This window comes from Zootoca vivipara, chromosome Z1, assembly GCF_965207765.1.
Source record: "Zootoca vivipara chromosome Z1, rZooViv2.hap1.1, whole genome shotgun sequence".
NCBI classification, from domain to species: Eukaryota; Metazoa; Chordata; class Lepidosauria; order Squamata; family Lacertidae; genus Zootoca; species Zootoca vivipara.
This window is the reverse complement of record NC_142583.1, coordinates 24,934,584-24,952,708: the sequence shown is the minus strand read 5'-3', so window position 1 is coordinate 24,952,708 and position 18,125 is coordinate 24,934,584. Positions and strand designations below refer to the sequence as shown.

The following is an 18,125-nucleotide window of genomic DNA, read 5'->3' as shown; positions in this document are numbered from 1 at the left end:
TATACTTGTTAGGAAGGATGGAATTGTTTGCAGTAATAGAAGTTTTCTGAATCTGATTTCTGTATCTGAATATTCTTAACCTCTGCAAACTGTGAACTGAAAAGAATTGCCCGTTTGTGGTGACAGGACATATTAAATGAGTTAAAAGGGGGGGGCACTCATTCAGGGGAAGATGGAGAGCTAACAAATTCTCATGGGTGAGGTAGAGATCTTGATTACTGTACTGGCTTTAAGTCGAGAATTCTAACCAGAGGTGGTGAGCAGATCATGAGATGTTAGAGAGCTTTTCTGGAAATGAAAGTCTTCACAAACACTTGCAGAAGCTACAGGGTAGCAGGCTGACAGAAAGAGAAGTAGGAGGAGGCTGCCTCGGTATGGTAGAGCCATTGGAAGTATGGTAAGCCAATTTGAAGTTAGGGTTGCCAGACTCAATAGAGGACAGGACTTCTGTGCCTTTAATTGCCCTGTTCTCTTTTGAGTCTGGAAACCTTAAAGAGAAACCAGCAGACCCTTTGCTTGGAAATTAAACAAAGGGTCTGCTGGTTTCTCTTTAAGGTTTCCAGACTCAAAAGAGAGCAGGGCAATTAAAGGCACAGAAGTCCTGTCCTCTATTGAGTCTGGCAACCCTATTTGAAGTGTTAATAGGACTGATGGCTGACTAATTTGCAGGGTTCTTCTCATTACCTTTTGTCTATCATTTTAGTTATGAGACACTGGTTCAGGGCTGACTTCCTCTAGATGACACAAAAGCTTGGCTTGGAGCTCAGTAGGTATGTGGTTTTTCGCATGGCAGATGAGCTATTGTGCCACAGGCCAATAAAAACAGCTACCATCTCATCACAGAGAACGCCTGAGAAGAACAAAACTAACCATATTTCAAACTCTTACCCTTTTAGCACAATTGTTTACTAACCCAGAAAAGTTTTGAAAGCTGAGTTCCATTTAGAATGATACGGTGAAACGCTCTAAATTAGGTATCAAAATAGAACACAAACCTGCTATGGGCAAATCCTATATGTATATGTATATGTATATGTATACGTACACACACACACACACACACACACTAGTTACACACAACTAATGACTGGTGCAAGCTATATAATTTTCCCTTCCCTCCATCAATGTCAGATTCCTGTTTCTTGCATGTGATAGGTGCTACACTCACCATTCCCCTAGCTGGAACACATGGGATACAAAATACATTTTCATCACTGCAGTCCAACCTCTTATAAGCCCAGACATGCCCTGAATTCTTTTTTCTCAGATACTATGTTACAGACTCTAGCGAAGGAAATACAAATCTCACGCTGAGAGCAACCTCACACAGTGACCTCATTCTGAATGTTACCTTCTTTGTCAGGAGCGGGAGAAGCAGCCGCTTTACTGGCTTTCTGTCTTTGGAGCTGTTTGACGTTTAATTGCCAACTTACTGGCATGGTTTCAAGGCTTCCTCTTTGGTGCATGCATAACAAAGTGAATAGGATGATGAGAGGCAAGCCTGCAAGGACTTGTTCACCAGTTTAAATTATTGGCAAACAGCCCTTAGCAGAGAGTTTAACATAAAGAATTATTCTTTAAAAAAAATTAAAATTAATAATGTTTTCCCCATAATTTTCCAGAATACAACATGAATAATAAATAATAATCACAACAGTATTCATCCACATGAGTTAGGAATGTTACAATAACAGGAAAGTAAAACTTTACTCTTTTGTGTGGACACATCCACACCATAAGATTGCATGTGTGGCTGGAGGATAAGTAACGTCTTTGCAAGCGCTGATGAAACAAAGAAACAGGAACAATGTTGCATCAAATTGATTGTGCTTGGACATTCCCTTCACTACTCTGTGGGGTTGTGTTAAATGTTATGAGAGGGTGTTGATTTTAAGCTGGTGATTGATAGAACCATACAAATTTAGTATTTATGTATTGTTTTGGGATTTTTATTATTTTGTATGTAAAATAGTGCAAGGTCTAAACAAAAATTTTGTTTCATGATCTTGGCACATCCTCAAAGACCTGCCACCAAAAAGTCTGAAGTATTTCACAATTCCACCTGTACAGTAGCAACCCCATTCCCCATGTTCTTGTCAGCACAGAGTTAAGACTCCCTTAATCATACAGCGCAACCTTAAAAGGTAAAGGGACCCCTGACCATTAGGTCCAGTCGTGACCGACTCTGGGGTTGCGCGCTCATCTCGCATTATTGGCCGATGGAGCCGGCGTATAGCTTCCAGGTCATGTGGCCAGCATGACAAAGCCACTTCTGGCAAACCAGAGCAGCACACGGAAACGCCGTTTACCTTCCCGCTGTAGCGGTTCCTATTTATCTACTTGCATTTTGATGTGCTTTCGAACTGCTAGGTTGGCAGGAGCTGGGACCAAGCAACGGGAGCTCACCCCGTCACAGGGATTCGAACCGCTGATCTTCTGATCAGCAAGCCCTAGGCTCAGTGGTTTAACCACAGCGCCACCTGGGTCCCAATCAGCGCAAACTTAATAATAATAATAATAATAATAATAATTATTATTTATACCCCGCCCATCTGGCCGGGTTCCCCCAGCCACTCTGGGCGGCTTCCAAAAAAAACAGAAATTCTAAAATACAGAAATCCATCAAACATTAAAAGCTTCCCTAAACAGGGCTGCCTTGAGATGCCTTCTAAAGGTCTGGTAATTGTTCTCTTTGACCTCTAGTGGGAGGGCATTCCACAGGGTGGGTGCCACTACCGAGAAGGCCCTCTGCCTGGTTCCCTGTAACTTGGCTTCTCGTAATGAGGGAACCGCCAGAAGGCCCTCGGAGCTGGACCTCAGTGTCCGGGCAGAACGATGGGGGTGGAGACGCTCCTTCAGGTATACCGGACCGAGGCCGTTTAGGGCTTTAAAGGTCAACACCAACACTTTGAATTGTGCTCGGAAACGTACTGGGAGCCAATGTAGGTCTTTTAGGACCGGTGTTATGTGATCTCGGCGGCCGCTCCCAGTCACCAGTCTAGCTGCCGCATTCTGGATTAGTTGTAGTTTCCGGGTCACCTTCAAAGGTAGCCCCACGTAGAGCGCATTGCAGTAGTCCAAGCGAGAGATAACTAGAGCATGCACCACTCTGGAGAGACAGTCAGTGGGCAGGTAGGGACTCAGCCTGCGTACCAAATGGAGCTGATAAACAGCTGCCCTGGACACGGAGTTGACCTGTGCCTCCATGGACAGCTGTGAGTCTAAAATGACTCCCAGGCTGCGCACCTGGTCTTTCAGGGGCACAGTTACCCCATTCAGGACCAGGGAGTCCTCCACACCCGCCCGCCTCCTGTCCCCCACAAACAGTACTTCTGTCTTGTCAGGATTCAATCTCAATCTGTTAGCCGCCATCCATCCTCCAACCGCCTCCAAGCACTCACACAGGACCTTCACCGCCTTCACTGGTTCTGATTTAAAAGAGAGGTAGAGCTGGGTATCATCAGCATACTGATGGACACCCAGCCCAAACCCCCTGATGATCTCTCCCAGCGGCTGCATATAGATGTTAAAAAGCATGGGGGAGAGGACAGAACCCTGAGGCACCCCACAAGTGAGCGCCCAGGGGTCTGAACACTCATCCCCCACCACCACTTTCTGAACACGGCCCAGGAGGAAGGAGCGGAACCACTGCATGACAGTGCCCCCAGCTCCCAAGCCCTCTAGACGGTCCAGAAGGATGTTATGGTCGATGGTGTCAAAAGCCGCTGAGAGATCCAGCAGAACAAGGAAACAGCTCTTACCTTTGTCCCTAGCCCGCCGGAGATCATCGACCAGTGCGACCAAGGCAGTTTCAGTCCCATGATGAGGCCTGAATCCTGACTGGAAGGGATCCAAACTTAAAAGTACTTTAATTGCGGTTTCTTGTATTTTAGCCAGGTTTGAGAGGGGGAGGTGTTGTTGGCTACATTCTGTCCCACTGCTTATCATCAATTAGTGTTTTCAGGTCACCTTTCCACACCCTCTGAAGCCTTACTGTTCATTTAATAGCTTGTACAATTCAGAAGTTATGCTTTTGCAATACAAACTTGTTGCCACGCAATGATGCTCAACCATCGTGAGAGAGCGAAGACCCTTTTCCCTTCTGGTTAAAGAACGAGAATGAACCACCCTGTGATCTTCATATGATTGGTGGATACAAATTTTAATAATAATAATAATAATGCAATTAGTCGTGCTATTTGAAACTAGTTGTGTTTCACTCTTGTAATTCATCTAGCAAAGAATGCTGTGTCATCAGGTAGCTTCTAATAATTATATATTTTACCTTGATTATCCCTTTATCTCCCCATCACTTCAATTTATCATATTTGTCTGGGCAGCAAAACTTCAAATAGTCCAATATTGGAATAATGGGAGACTGTATTTGAGCTAAAAAGGAGTTTCAGCATTTCCAGACCTGCAAAGATGTCCATAAAAAGGGATTGCTAATCTTATGTATTATGTATTACTGCAAAAGCATAAGAGACGATACAGTAGGTATTGAAAGAGACATCTCAAGTTGCACCTACTGTATTCCCTGGGATCCCCATATAATGTGAATAAGATGGTTCAGCAGGAAGGTTTCATAATACAGCTTTAGATTAGGCATTCCCAGAACCCCTGTCACGTGGTCTGTACAATGTGGCATTACTCACACTGCTCCTCTTGTCTCTTCTTGTGAAGCTATTCAAAAGCCACTGCCACTTTGAGGACCAATTATTTGGAATAGTGACAGGGAGGGTCTGGAAAAGAAAGTAGTGCTTTGGCAGTATAGCCATTTTAATGCCTGCTGTTCTCCCAAACCATGTTCTCCCCTCTAATCTGCCCATACAATTTCCCACAAATATGTTTCTCAATGGGGCATTTGTTACCCCCAAGTACATAAACCCACTAAAATCATCACCACCACCACCACCATTTTATTTGTATGCCGCCTTTCCATAGTTAAAACAATGCTCAAGGCAGCTTACAACATGACAAGATTTACATAATTACCAGCGTAACAAAAGTCATAAGCAATAAATAAAATACATTAAAAGTACATAACCAAATGGAAAACAATTTTCACATACAAATCATAAAATTTAAAACTAAGAATACAGCATTAATATCAATTACAATTTAAAATGACATAGATAAAAAATAAAAGCAATTTAAAAAACAAAAAGTGAGCCCTCTCTGCCCAGATGGAAGGAGGCAGGCAAGGCCCTTCAGGCCCTCAGCGGCAGGTGAGTCCTGCAAAGTGAAGCCTGAGGGCAGTTCTTCTCTGCTTCTGACATATTTAGTGATATTATATAGACTTGGAGTAGTTTATTTCTAGTCTGACTACCCCATTGAAAAGATGTAGTTCTATCTTTAGGGCAGGAGTGGGGGACCTTTGGCTTTCTAGATGTTGCTGAACTGCAGCTCCCATCAGCTCTGGCAAGCACAGCCAATGGACCTCCCCCCCACCTCCATTTTTAAAATGTCTACCTTTGCCTGATTGTCCAGGTTCATAGCTTCATTTGCAGTATTATTTAACTCCACAATTTGCAAGAAGAGATCCTATAACTTAGTCTTGATCGACTTGAGCAGCTAATGTCTGTCTAACCTTTGCAACGAATTCTATCAGTTTCACACCCCATGTTATTTTGCTGTTACCATGCACCATGCTAGTTATGGCCTCGTGTCTGACAGCTCAGACATGCTCTCATCAGTTACCTCTTCCCTTCTCAATTTGGCCATCTTTCCTTTCCTCCCAAGGGTTCCCCACTGCTGAACTAGATTTGCTGTTGTCTAGTTCTCAATACAGCCATTGCCTGAAGCAATATAAGCTCAGTGGCGGTGGGAGACTTGATACTAAGCCACCATTAAGCTCAAAAGTGAGCCACGCCTCCCGCAATTCTGTACGGCTCAAGTGGACTGCAGTTTCTTTTTCCACGTTTGAAAGAGAACCGTTCAGGAATCCGTGGTTGTATTATAAAAGCTGGTAAGTGAACCAGCCATCTAATTTATTATTGTAGAAGCTGATGCGTATTTGAATTACAGGATTAACACTTGACATGTTTTAGATCTTAATACAGTGTATCTACTCCTTCAAAAACTCTAGGGGTTAAAATGGTAACTAATTAGTGATTACTTAGTTATTTTGGCCACGGTTTTAACTGTTTTGTTTCTGTTATACAGTGCACCTAGGCAGTTTTCCAAAAGCTTCTCTGGGAAACCTGGAACACTGTGCGATAGCATTTTCCCAGAGCAATTACTCATTTCAGCTTACAAAGGATTCTGGGTACAGTGGTGAAGAGTGAAGTTGGCCAATGCTTTCATATGACTTCACTTTGCAGAGATCCAGGCGGAAGATGACACGGCAGAATCCTGAGGCATTGCAGCCCATCATTTTGAGTGCCTCCATTCCAGAAAGTAGAAGTAGAACTGGTCTAGAAATGCTGAGTTGCACTAGATACTGTAAAGCAAATTAATGAATGAGGAGCCACATTCCTAAAGTCCTTTCCAGCTAACTTAATTTTGCTTGTGTGCTGTGCGGTCTGATGAGTTGACACCTACTCTTAATTGTCCAGACACTGCTGAATTCTTTAACTGTGACCAATTTATAGGTAATGTGTTCTTGGTCATAGCCTGATTTTGAAGGTAAGGTGTATTTGTCATCTTTCAGGTCCAGTGCAGTCTTTCAGAGAGTCCTGTGGACTGTGGTCTTCATCTATACTATGAAATAGATGTTTTCATAATAATAATGTATTTTTTTTGTCTGTATCTGGTGTGGTTTTCCATGCAGATGAAGGAAGCATATTTGCAAGGGTATAAAGACTGCTCCATTTTAGCATGTGTGGTTTTACTAACACATTGCTTTTAGAATCTTGGAATAGTGGAATAGTATGATTTAAGCCTTTTAAAACTTTTTTTGTCTTTCGTTTAGGTTTTGTGAAGAACGTGCTCTGTATTTTATACAGGCTTTTAAAAAAATGTGCTTAGAAGATGTGAGTTTATGGCATTGGAGTTTTGGCTAGCCGTTGAACGTGAGGAAAAATATATTAAAATATGGGTTTTATCATTTTGGATATTTATTTCTGGCAAAAAGGGATGTTGAGGGTGTGACTTTTCCCTTCCATTGAACTTTCGCCATTGTTCTGTACATCTGTTCACTCTACCTGAAACAGCGCATGTTGAGAATACTTCGGTTCTTGTTGAAAACAAAACCCAAATAGTAAATGCTGTAATTTTCTAATCTAATATTTTTAATCCAATAATGGCCTTTGTTTATCTTGTACCTAGACAATCAGCATATTCTACAAGCTATATTAAGATAAGCATGTATGAAGGAATGTTAGCATAAATAGAAATTTCAGAAGTTTGTTTTGGACAGGTAAAACTATACTACTAATTTTGCACTCTGGAATAAATGGTCTTAGCTTCTTTGGATGGTAAGGTGTATTACTTCAAAATGTGGTATGCCAACACTGCTTCACTGAGTGTGAACTGGGGCCCCTGCCCCAAAGTCTTATCCTGATGGTATCACTACCCTTTTTGAAAATAATTTTGAATATAACTTGCAAATTTGAAATTTGTAATGCAAATGCTTATTGTCTTAATCTTCCACTGACCTAGTTTGCACATACACTAAGCCAAACCATGTCTTAGTGCAAGCAGATGGGTGGGATATAAATTTAATAAATAGATACTAAACAATGGCTGGGTGCCACTTAACTAGCAGTAGGAGCTCTCCACACAGCATAGAAACTTTCAATATTCTGCTGTCACCAGAGGCCAACTGACAGCAGCATTGTTCTTGGCATGAAGAGCAGAGCATTAGTGTTCAATGGAAATGATTGTGCATAACTGCTGTTTTTATTAGTAAAGTTGAAGTGCGTCTTCAAACAGGTTTTCAGGTGTTATGTGTGCATATTTACCTGAGTTTGCTTTTGATTGGATTATAGAGCAGGGGTCACCACTCTTTTTGGACCAGTGGGCACATCTCAAATTTTGAGAGAGCACTGTGGGCGCCACTCACAAAATGGCTGCCACGGGGCTTGGCATAATACAAAATTGGTGAGTGTATAATCGTTGATGCTTCTCCACAGCTGTATCCCACCATGCCTGATTGTGAAGATACATCTGTTTAAGACCTTGGTTTCCCCATTCCCGCTCCTAAACCAGAGCCTAAGCTGCCACTCAATAACCCAAGAATAAGCCCCATTAAACTCAAAGGGACTTATTTATGAGGTTGGCATATATACCATTACCTCTTTAGGTCATTTGCGCAAGGGAAGCATGGATTGGAAATTAAAAGCTTTCCTGACCAAGATAGATAAACCAGCTGTCTTGATGTTTGTAGATGCTGAGAAAGCTTTTGACAATATATCTTGGCAATTCATGAAGAGGAATTTGGAATCAATGGTTGGGAAGAATACATTCGTGAATGGGATCGAGGCGATTTATTCAGAGCAAAAGGCAAGATTGATAATTAATAACACCCTAACAGAATATTTTGAAATCACAAAAGGAACTAGACAGGGCTGCCCTTTATCACCGTTATTGTTCATCATGGTCCTGGAAATATTATTGATCAGATTAAGAGACCTATCTACAATTAGAGGTATTAAGGTAGGTGCAAAGCAATTTAAAGTGAAAGCCTTCGCAGATGATTTAGTTTTAACATTGGAAAATCCAAAGGAAAGTGTTGCAGAAGCTATAGAAGTAATGGAGAAATTTGGCCAATTGGCAGGATTCAAATTAAATAGACAAAAAACCAAGGTTATGGCAATGAATATGATGAAAGAAGAAAAACAGGAATTACAGTTAAAACATGGACTCGACGTGGCTAAAAAGGTAAAATATCTGGGAATATGGATGACAGCAAAGAATATTAATCTTTACAGTGATAATTACGAACAAGTATGGAAGGAAATAAAGAAAGACCTGGAAAGATGGACTAATATGAAAATGTCATTCTTAGGAAGAATCGCAACAATAAAGATGAATGTATTACCTAAGATGTTATTCCTATTTCAAACTATACCTGTGGTTAAAGGTACGAGGCAATTCCAAGAGTGGCAAAAGATTTTATCAAGATTTGTCTGGCAGGGGGAAAAACCTAGAATAAAACATAAGATTTTGGTAGATAAGAAAGAAAGAGGTGGATTCGCCCTGCCAGACTTGAGACTTTATTATGAAGCGTCCTGTATCTGTTGGATAAAAGAATGGATAACTCTAGAGAATACGGACTTGTTAGATTTGGAAGGTTTTAACAATAGATTTGGATGGCATGCATATTTATGTTATGACAAAAAGAAATCACATACCGGGTTTACGAATCATGTGATAAGAAGATCTCTGTACGAGGTGTGGGAAAGAAATAAAAGGCTGTTAGAGACTAAAACACCCTGGTGGGTCTCACCAGCAGAGGTATTAACAGTTAAGAAAGTAAATATGGAGAAGAGGCGGGCCACGTATGAGGAAATCTTGACGAAAACTGAAAAAGGATGGAGTTTAAAACCTTTTGAGGACATTAAAGGAGTGTTAACAGGATGGATAGAATACCATCAAATAAATGATGTGCTTAAAGAAGATAGAAAAATAGGTTTTGAGGATAAAAGATCCAAATTTCAAATAGAAGTGCTAGAAGGCAAAACAAAGCTTTTGGCAAAGATGTATGATTTGTTGTTGGAGTGGTATACAAAAGATGAGTTGACAAAAGAAGTGATGATTAAATGGGCAAAAGATTTGGGGCATAATATTGAATATGATGCGTGGTTGAAATTATGGAATCAAACTTTAAGATTTACAGCATGTACTGCCTTGAAAGAAAATGTATATAAGATGATGTACAGATGGTATTTAACTCCAGTTAAATTAGCTAAAATGTATAGAATGAGTGATAAAAGTTGCTGGAAATGTAAAGAGAAAGATGGTGAATTTTATCATATGTGGTGGACATGCGAAAAAGTTAAAAGATTTTGGGAAAGTTTATATAACGAATTGAAAAAGATGTTTAGATATACCTTTCCAAAAAAACCAGAAGCATTTTTGTTAGGAATAATAGGAGGAGAGATTAGAAAAGAAGATCAAACACTGTTTATGTATGCAACAACCGCGGCTAGGACTTTGTTAGCCCAAAAATGGAAATTACAGGAATTACCTACAATTGTGGAGTGGCAGATAAAAATGATGGACTATGCTGAACTTGCTAGATTGACATGCAAGATTCGTGACCAGGGGGAGACAAGGTTTCAAAAGGACTGGAGTAAATATGTGGACTATATGGAGAAAAACTGTAGATCATTAAAAACTCTCGCAGGATTAAAATAAACCTTACGAATTGACCAATATGTTAAAAAAGGAACTGCAAAAAAGGGAATTAACAAGAAACCCGCATGAAGGGAGGGGGGGGGAAGTCATAGCTCGGCGGAGCAAGGTAAAAGATGTGAATATAAGATTTTGTATAAAAGATTGGTTTTGTTAATTTGTTGAATTTGGAAAATTGGAATAAAATGTATTTTTAAAAAAAAGGAAATTAAAAGCTTTCCTTGCTCAAAGGACCTAAAGAGGTGATACACTGATGTAAAGGGTAGCATATACTGAAAGGTAAATGTAGTATGTGGGTGTTCTGGAACATAGACTTTACAAGGTTGTGGGTGTTTTGACAGCTCCTGCTCTCCCTAAGCTCTCAGGTATGCCTGGTAATGGCCCTTTCTTTCAATGACTTGGGTGGAAGAAGAACTCTGTCTTCTGGTACTTCCTTGTGAGAAGGTTTCCACTGTTTTGCTGTAAGATTGCTAGAGGCAGCTGTACACACTGTGCTGTGAAACAGAAGTACTGCATGGGAGAAGGCATTTGATACTTGGAGCGTCTGCTGGAGCATGTCAAAACTTGCCGAGCTCTCAAGAGTGGCCTGTAGTGGCTCATACCTCCCAGGACTTGGGAGGAAGAAAAACCCAATATCCAGGTCTCACCAATCAGCATATAAACATCTGCTGCTCCACTATAATGTTGCAGGTTGCCCAAGGCTGGAACTTTGAACAATCTAATAAGATAATGAAAGAGTTGACTTTGAGTGATGCAGTTCAAAAAGTAGAGCTAGAAAAATGTAAGGCAAACTGAGAGAGAAATGCAGAATTAAAGTCTCAAGCATAACTTATATTTTGAGGTGTTCTAGAACACTTTGGTAGGTTTCTTTGACCAAATATTATTTGGATATTGAAAGCAGGGCTGTAGTAGGAATTGAGATAGCAATTTGAACACGATCTTGCATGTTTCACTTCTTAGAAAGCAGTAGTTATAGGGCATTAAAGTGACTTCCCAAATAGTTTTAGTTTTAAACTGCAAGCAAAGCAAATGGACTGTGTTCCAAATATATGATATGTGTGGGTTTGTGCTTCTGTTTGTTTTTATGTGATGGCTTGTTTTGTGTTTTCCCTTTCTCTTTTCTTTGCTGATGTATGTATAAGGACAGTGGGAGGCAAGGGTGGAATGGAATGTCAATGACATTTGGGTGGGAAGAGAAGAGAAGAAAAAGGAAAACGGAGACTATTTGTAAGTGTATGAATTTTTTAAAAGCTGACAAAGTGTTAATAAAACAGAGCAAAAGGTAGCATTATATAAAAAATAATTTATTTCCAAAAAATGGAAGATATGTGAAATTTAATTTGAAGTCAGGATACCATTTTAACTTATCAGCCAAAATATTATAAAATAGTATGGCACTATAGAGCTAATGCAGGGTATACCTCAGTTATGAAAGCTTGGGCTCTTTCTGGAATGACTACTTCCAATCTTTAAAAAAGAGGAAAATTTTAATTTGCTTTAGAATGAAGAATGTAATGTTATTAATAGGAATCTAGAAGATGAATACTTCCGGTTTAATATCACATGAAAATGCATTTATCATATTATTATTATTATTATTATTATTATTATTATTATTTTTAAAAAAATAGCTATGGACTATTTAAAAATACTGCACTGGTCCATCCTGCTCACTATTTTGTGCTCTGACTGCTAATGGTTCTCCTGGGTTTCAGACAGGAATCTTTCCCAGCTGTACCTTGACATGCTAATGATTGAACCTAGAACTTTTTGCACCCAAAATATGTGTTTTACCACTGAGATAAGACTTCCCCATTTCATTTGAGAGAGAGAGAGAGAGAGAAAGAAAGAAAGCAAGTTGCTGTTTAGTATTGAGTTGTCCTATGAAATGAAAACTTTTCCCCCAAATCAATTTTTTTCCATAGAGTGGGTACATCTGATGTATTTCATACTATTACTAAACAATTGACTAATGGACACTTATCAAATAGTTTGGTTATCCAAAGGAGCTCATAGAGATGTCCTCCATCACCCCTTATCTCTTCGGTTTCCACAAAGTCCTGCCAGTAGCAAGAAAGGATAAGATAAATGGGATGCAACATGAATGAAACTCTTGCTGTTGTGACAAACAGAACTGTGTGCCCCTGATAGTAGCACCCAAATTACTCTGCAGGCAAATGTAATCATTCTATATTATAAACAAATTTATTGGGGGGAAATGATGCATAATTGGGCTGTATTCTGTGAGCTATATTCTGTGGTTAAATTTGTTCTGAACAGGACCCTTCCTTGAGGGATGACATAGGAGACGCTTGCAGTCTTTCTCAAACTAAAGTCCCAGACTGTTGTCGGACTGCGCTTCACATCATCCACTGACCACTGGTCCTGCTAGTTAGGGATGATGGGAGTTGTAGTTCAAGTTTGAGAAATACTGTTAGAGGAAATGGGTGGAAAGTATATCCTGAGAATCTAACTGGATATTTCGAATAACATTCTCCTTAAGAATCCATTCATTATTATCCTTTTTTATCATTTAGAAAGCTTTCTTATTAAATTAAATTTTTGGTTTTTGCAGTTTTTTATGTAGCCATCTGCAAGAAGCATCTTCTCTACTCAAGCAAATGCTGCCTGGTAGCCATTTTCAGGTTGTTTTCTTACTATGGTAAGAAAGTAACAGGGAACAGCTTTGCTTTTTTCAGTTGACTGTTGTTCCTTTCAGTTAGTAGTAGTGGTGATAAAACCAGTTGTTGGGCATTTAAACAAACCGGACAGTCAAATTGCAAAAGCACTCCCCCCAGCCACCCACAGCTTGCCCTTTAATTTGGAGCATAAACATCGGAAAGTTGACTGTGGTAATTTAATTTTGAAGGAGAGCTGCTTTAAGCGAGCACCAGCCCAAGTTAATGGGAGCCATATGGTTGATTCCCTCTGCCTCCATGCCCTGCAAGAGTTGTGGTATTCAGAAGAAATAAGCTACTGAACTTTTTATTAAGAAGAAAAATGCACTTTAAAATTGATCTGAAATAATGTAGAAGATAAGTGTTAGCAAATATTATTTTTAAGAGTATGATAAAACATGGCAAATTAGTACCTCTGTAGGTGAGGTGAAGAGGAGCTGCCACTGGTTCTCTGTAAGCTCTACAAAAATACTTGAGATGAGGAGCCACGAAATGTCTCATAGACATAGACATCTGTAGAGTGCCTATTGTATTAACTGTGTCAGCAGTGAACATAAATGAGAATTCCCCTGTCACGATAAACAAGAACTAAAAATTATTTTAAGGATTAAAAAAGAGTGGCTTATGTTATGCTTTTAAAAGGCAGTCGGCCCATGTAAATATTTATTCATTGTTTAGTTTGACTTTATAACAAGTTGTGTAGAGTGGAAACATTAGCAGAGTTTTCAGGTATGCAGAAGCAATTTGTTTAGTAATAGTAAATGATTTACCATAAGTAGAAAATAATAGCTGCATCCTAAGTCATACCACTGAATGCAGTGGCCACAATCCAGTGCAGTGGTGTGTTGGTGGCTGTTTCATGTATTTACGTAACATGCCCAAGACCCTGTGTTGTGTTGCTGCAACTATTTAACACAAAATCTAGTAGAGTTAGACACCTTTAAGCACCCTGAAATCATTGGGCTTAAGTGCATTTAGAGCAGCATTTGATTTTGTCCCATGCACAGCTGATCCATCAGAGAGCATGTAGACCAGCTGGGCCTCCACATGGGCGCCTGTGTTGAATGTGAAATTCTTGATAACCAGATGTTTGTTCAGAAATGGACAATAAGGGAGGCTGCTCTCCAACTAAAACAGCTGATGGGAGGGTTTCATTTTTTAAAAATGGGTTCCACATGTGCAATTTCAGGCAGGGGAATTGTATACACTTCGCTGCATATGACTTCTTCAGCTAGAGATATGGAAGTGTAGATAAATGAAACAAAGATAATCATTTGCATGAATCTAAAATCCTTTCTCATAAGAACCGACTTTAATATTGCTTTTAAGTAAACAAGAAAGCACCTTGCACTTACAATCAATGCAATACTGTGTGTAAAACAAATTCTCTTATTAGCCTTTGTATTTTTGGAAATTTGAAGCCCCTCATTACTTGAAAGATGTACTCATGGTTTACCATTTTAAATCCTTCATTCCTTTCCCCCCACCCCTCCTTATCTCAAATTAAATTGTTGCCTTTGTGAACCCCTGCTAGTGATGCTGATGCAAATTCACCACCTCAATGAGAATTAGGCCTGAAATAGTAGGTAAAGTGCAGACTTTGAAACGTCATGCATATGGGATTTTGGTTCTTTGTAATCGCTTATCACAGGGAGCGGTTCCATATTTTTTTCAATGCGGTATATATTGCTCTTTTTAAAATTCACTAATTTTACACAGATTTTTAAAGAAGATGATGAAGGGGTAAAAATTTGGGAAACAACCTAATAAGGTCAAGTACAGATGCCAAAAACTTCCATCAGATTTCTCTGTCAGCTTCTTCATTCTTGACTGACAGTCCTCTCAATACTTGTGGTTTCATTCTAGTAAAATGAGTAAGTAATGTTAGCCCTCTGCTAGAGTTTTTTTAATAGAATTGTCGAGCAATCTGCTTAAAGATAGAGAGTAGGGGTTTTTTATATAAAAAAAATGGAGGCTGCCTGTTCCTAAAGAATTATTATTATTATTTTGGTAGCCTTTCATGTCACCATACTGCTGAAGACTTGTACATTTTAACCCCCTCACCACCACCCCTATTAAACCAGACTTTTGGGATTGATATGTTTTAATAATGTCAATTCTGTTTTGAAAATAGTCTAGGGTTGTTGTTGCTGCTGCTGGTGGTGTTGCTGCTGCTGCTGCTGTTTTAATATTCTCTATTCTTCTATTGTCCAGGTTTTATTCCAAAACTAGGTTGGAAACATCTGTGTCTATATAGTCAGCTTGCTTTGAGGATACTTAAGCAAAATATTTTCTCTCTGGCAGGTGATGTATCGCCCATCAGTATGTCTCCCATCAGTCAATCACAGTTTATCCCACTTGGGGAAATCCTTTGCTTGGCCATTTCTGCAATGAACTCAGCACGAAAACAAGTCACGCAAGAAGCGCTAATGGAACACCTAACAACCTGTTTCCCAGGTAAAATACATGCTAATGTATCTGTGCTCACATTGACCCAGATTTTCTTTTCCTTATTTTTAAACAAAGAATTTCAAATGACCTGAAAACTTTTACAAGCTTGCTGTTTTGAAATGATGTATATTCAGGTTATTTCACTTGCTTTTCTTGTTATATTGAATCAGGGCTTGTCTGTAGCTTCATTCTCAATTATATGTGCATAGAAAGGATTTTCTTTCTAAATAGCTGTGAGTGTGGATTTTAAAGTATGTTTCAAATACTTCCTTCAACTTTTCTAAAAAGAGTTCAAAATATTAGAGAATTAAAAATGCTTGGTTTTTTTTGTTTTTTTAGGGGTGGGGGTTGGGAATTTGACATGCAGCCTGATCCTGTTTTTGCAGAAGTAAATCCTACTTAGTTCAGTAAGGTTTACTCTGAAGTAACTATGCATAGGATTGTAGCTGCATTCTGTAGCAGAGTTCTTTTATCAGTCTTCACGTGTGACTTTATTTATAAGGTGAGTTGCCAGTGTTCTCAGAAGACTGTGAAATTAATGATCCATGTTGGAGGTGGAAAGGCGGTGGAGAGGGCACATAGAGTTCACATTACTTTCTAGCATAGTATATCTCAATGTTTTCTGCATGACAACTTTGTGTGCTACAGAAAGGGCCAAAAGAATGAAATCCCGAAGAAAGGAACACTTCCACTAGACAGTTGAGATTAAAAATATTTCAAATGGCTAATTTGGATTTATACACATCAATACAGAGGGACGTGGGTGGCGCTGTGGTCTAAACCACAGAGCCTAGGACAAAGGCCGGCTCCCTCGGCCAGTAAAGCAAGATGAGCGTGCAACCCCAGAGTCGTCCGCGACTGGACTTAATGGCCAGGGGTCCCTTTACCTTTACCCTTTACAGTACTTTGCTTATCAGCCGAAAATATACTCCAAAAGAGATTTCTCAACCCATTAGCATATTAACAACAGTCCCTTATGCTACAATCCTATGCGCATTTACCTGCGGGAAAGCCCCGTTGAACACAGCATGACTTGCTTCTCAGCAGACATTATTATTATTATTAAAGATTCCTTTTGGAGATTAACCCTCCTGAGGTAATGCCAAAGGACCTCACTTTTTCAATCAAAATTTGGGTGTTTTTATTGAACTTGATTTTACAAAGAAAGTGTTTGCGAAAGTTTTACTCTCCTGAAAGGGAAATTAAATTTGTCCAATTTTCTCTTGCCCTATAATATTATTGGAGGGTTGTGTTCTCCACTTTTGTGGAATGATTTGATTGGTTTCTTTAGTATTTTCTTTAGTATTGGAAACATTGGTTTCTTTAGTATTTTCCTGTAAAGCACAATCCTCTGTGAACAGTAACTGCTCATTTAAATTCTCTGTCTATCCTTCAATTCAGCTTTGCTTTTCAAGACCTCCTCCTCCCCCACCATCTTATTCTTTTCCATATTTAAGAGTTGAGCTTCCACAACTAGGTGGGCAGAGCTTGTTGATACAGCTTTTTAAGAGCAGATCTGGACATAGTCAGAAATGCAACAGTGCTTTTGATTCTTTTCTTCTCTGATCTCACCACAAAAGTCTGTGAATAGAGATCTTGTAGAACAGGTGGAATAACAAGGAGTGCCAATTCATGCAGGTGGCAAACCACCTACTTAACCCAACTAATAAATAATTTCTTCCAACTGGTGGCTCTTTCCTTGGTTTTTGTTCCTAGCACATGGAAGCTCATGCACAGCTGACAGCTTGTCTGTATGTATATCAAATTTAAAAGTATACTCATTTTGTAATCTAAAAAACTCTCCAATGACTAAATTTCTCTACTCCGTTTCAAGTAAGACAATTTCAGCACCTGACATTTAAGTTAACATATCATCAACATGAAAAGCAATCCCGTGGATTCCCTGTTTCCAGTTCAGCGAGAGGATACATATCTAAAAATAAAATAAAAAAGGAAGAAAATATATATATCGGTAGGATTTGTACTAGCTAGAGCTAGACAATGTGGTTTCATGCCAACACCTGACAGAATGAACACACGTAAGAGTTTTGGGTTAACATTTTCTAAAAACCTGAAGATGCCAACTTCTTTTGGAGACGTGGATCAGTCAATATTACCTAAATTGGCAAAAAGACAGGGCTTGTAAAAAGCCAATCAATGAAAGTTATGTTAATAAGAAATTTCCAGTTGTCATGTTGATAGAAACTAAGTTGGGCAACTAATTTCTGCCTAGTAAGAAATGGAGAAAACCTGGGGGACAGAAGGGCTTGTTATAAGACAAATGTGTGTCTGGCCCTCAGTGCAAATATAGCAAGAGTAAGAAGAATAGCAAAAATGTTAACAGAGATAGTGCTAAAGAATAATAGGCCTACTTTGGAATCAATCATTAAAATGATGCTGTATGATAAGAATAGATCAAGCAAACATATCATTCCATAGTGTCCTGTGAGAAGCTGGTAGACGGATTTTTTTTTTATGGCTGCCGGACCCATTATTCGTAGAACTGTTTCATATTATAGGCCTTTTGTGTGTGTGGTGGTTACATAAACATTTTCATACCACTGCTATTTTGTTTCCATCTCAGATTGCAGATGTTATTACTGGAGATAACCGAGTCCTTTCATATTATTTTTATTTTTGTTGTGTTTCTCTCCCCCCCCCCTTTTATGTAAACCACCCACAGAATCTTTACTCAAG

At 39.3% G+C, this 18,125-nt stretch overlaps 1 protein-coding gene across 3 annotated transcripts in view; it reads left to right on the top strand.

Annotated features, from left to right (window-relative positions):
- Positions 1–18,125, top strand: part of STOX2 (storkhead box 2) — a 134,993-nt gene that overhangs the window by 97,780 nt on the left and 19,088 nt on the right. For all 3 annotated transcript variants that reach the window (XM_088661058.1, XM_035111718.3, XM_035111719.3), the window contains one exon: positions 15,282–15,434. In XM_088661058.1, coding sequence (XP_088517184.1) covers positions 15,282–15,434 — 153 coding nt within the window. The remainder of the gene's footprint in view (positions 1–15,281; positions 15,435–18,125) is intronic.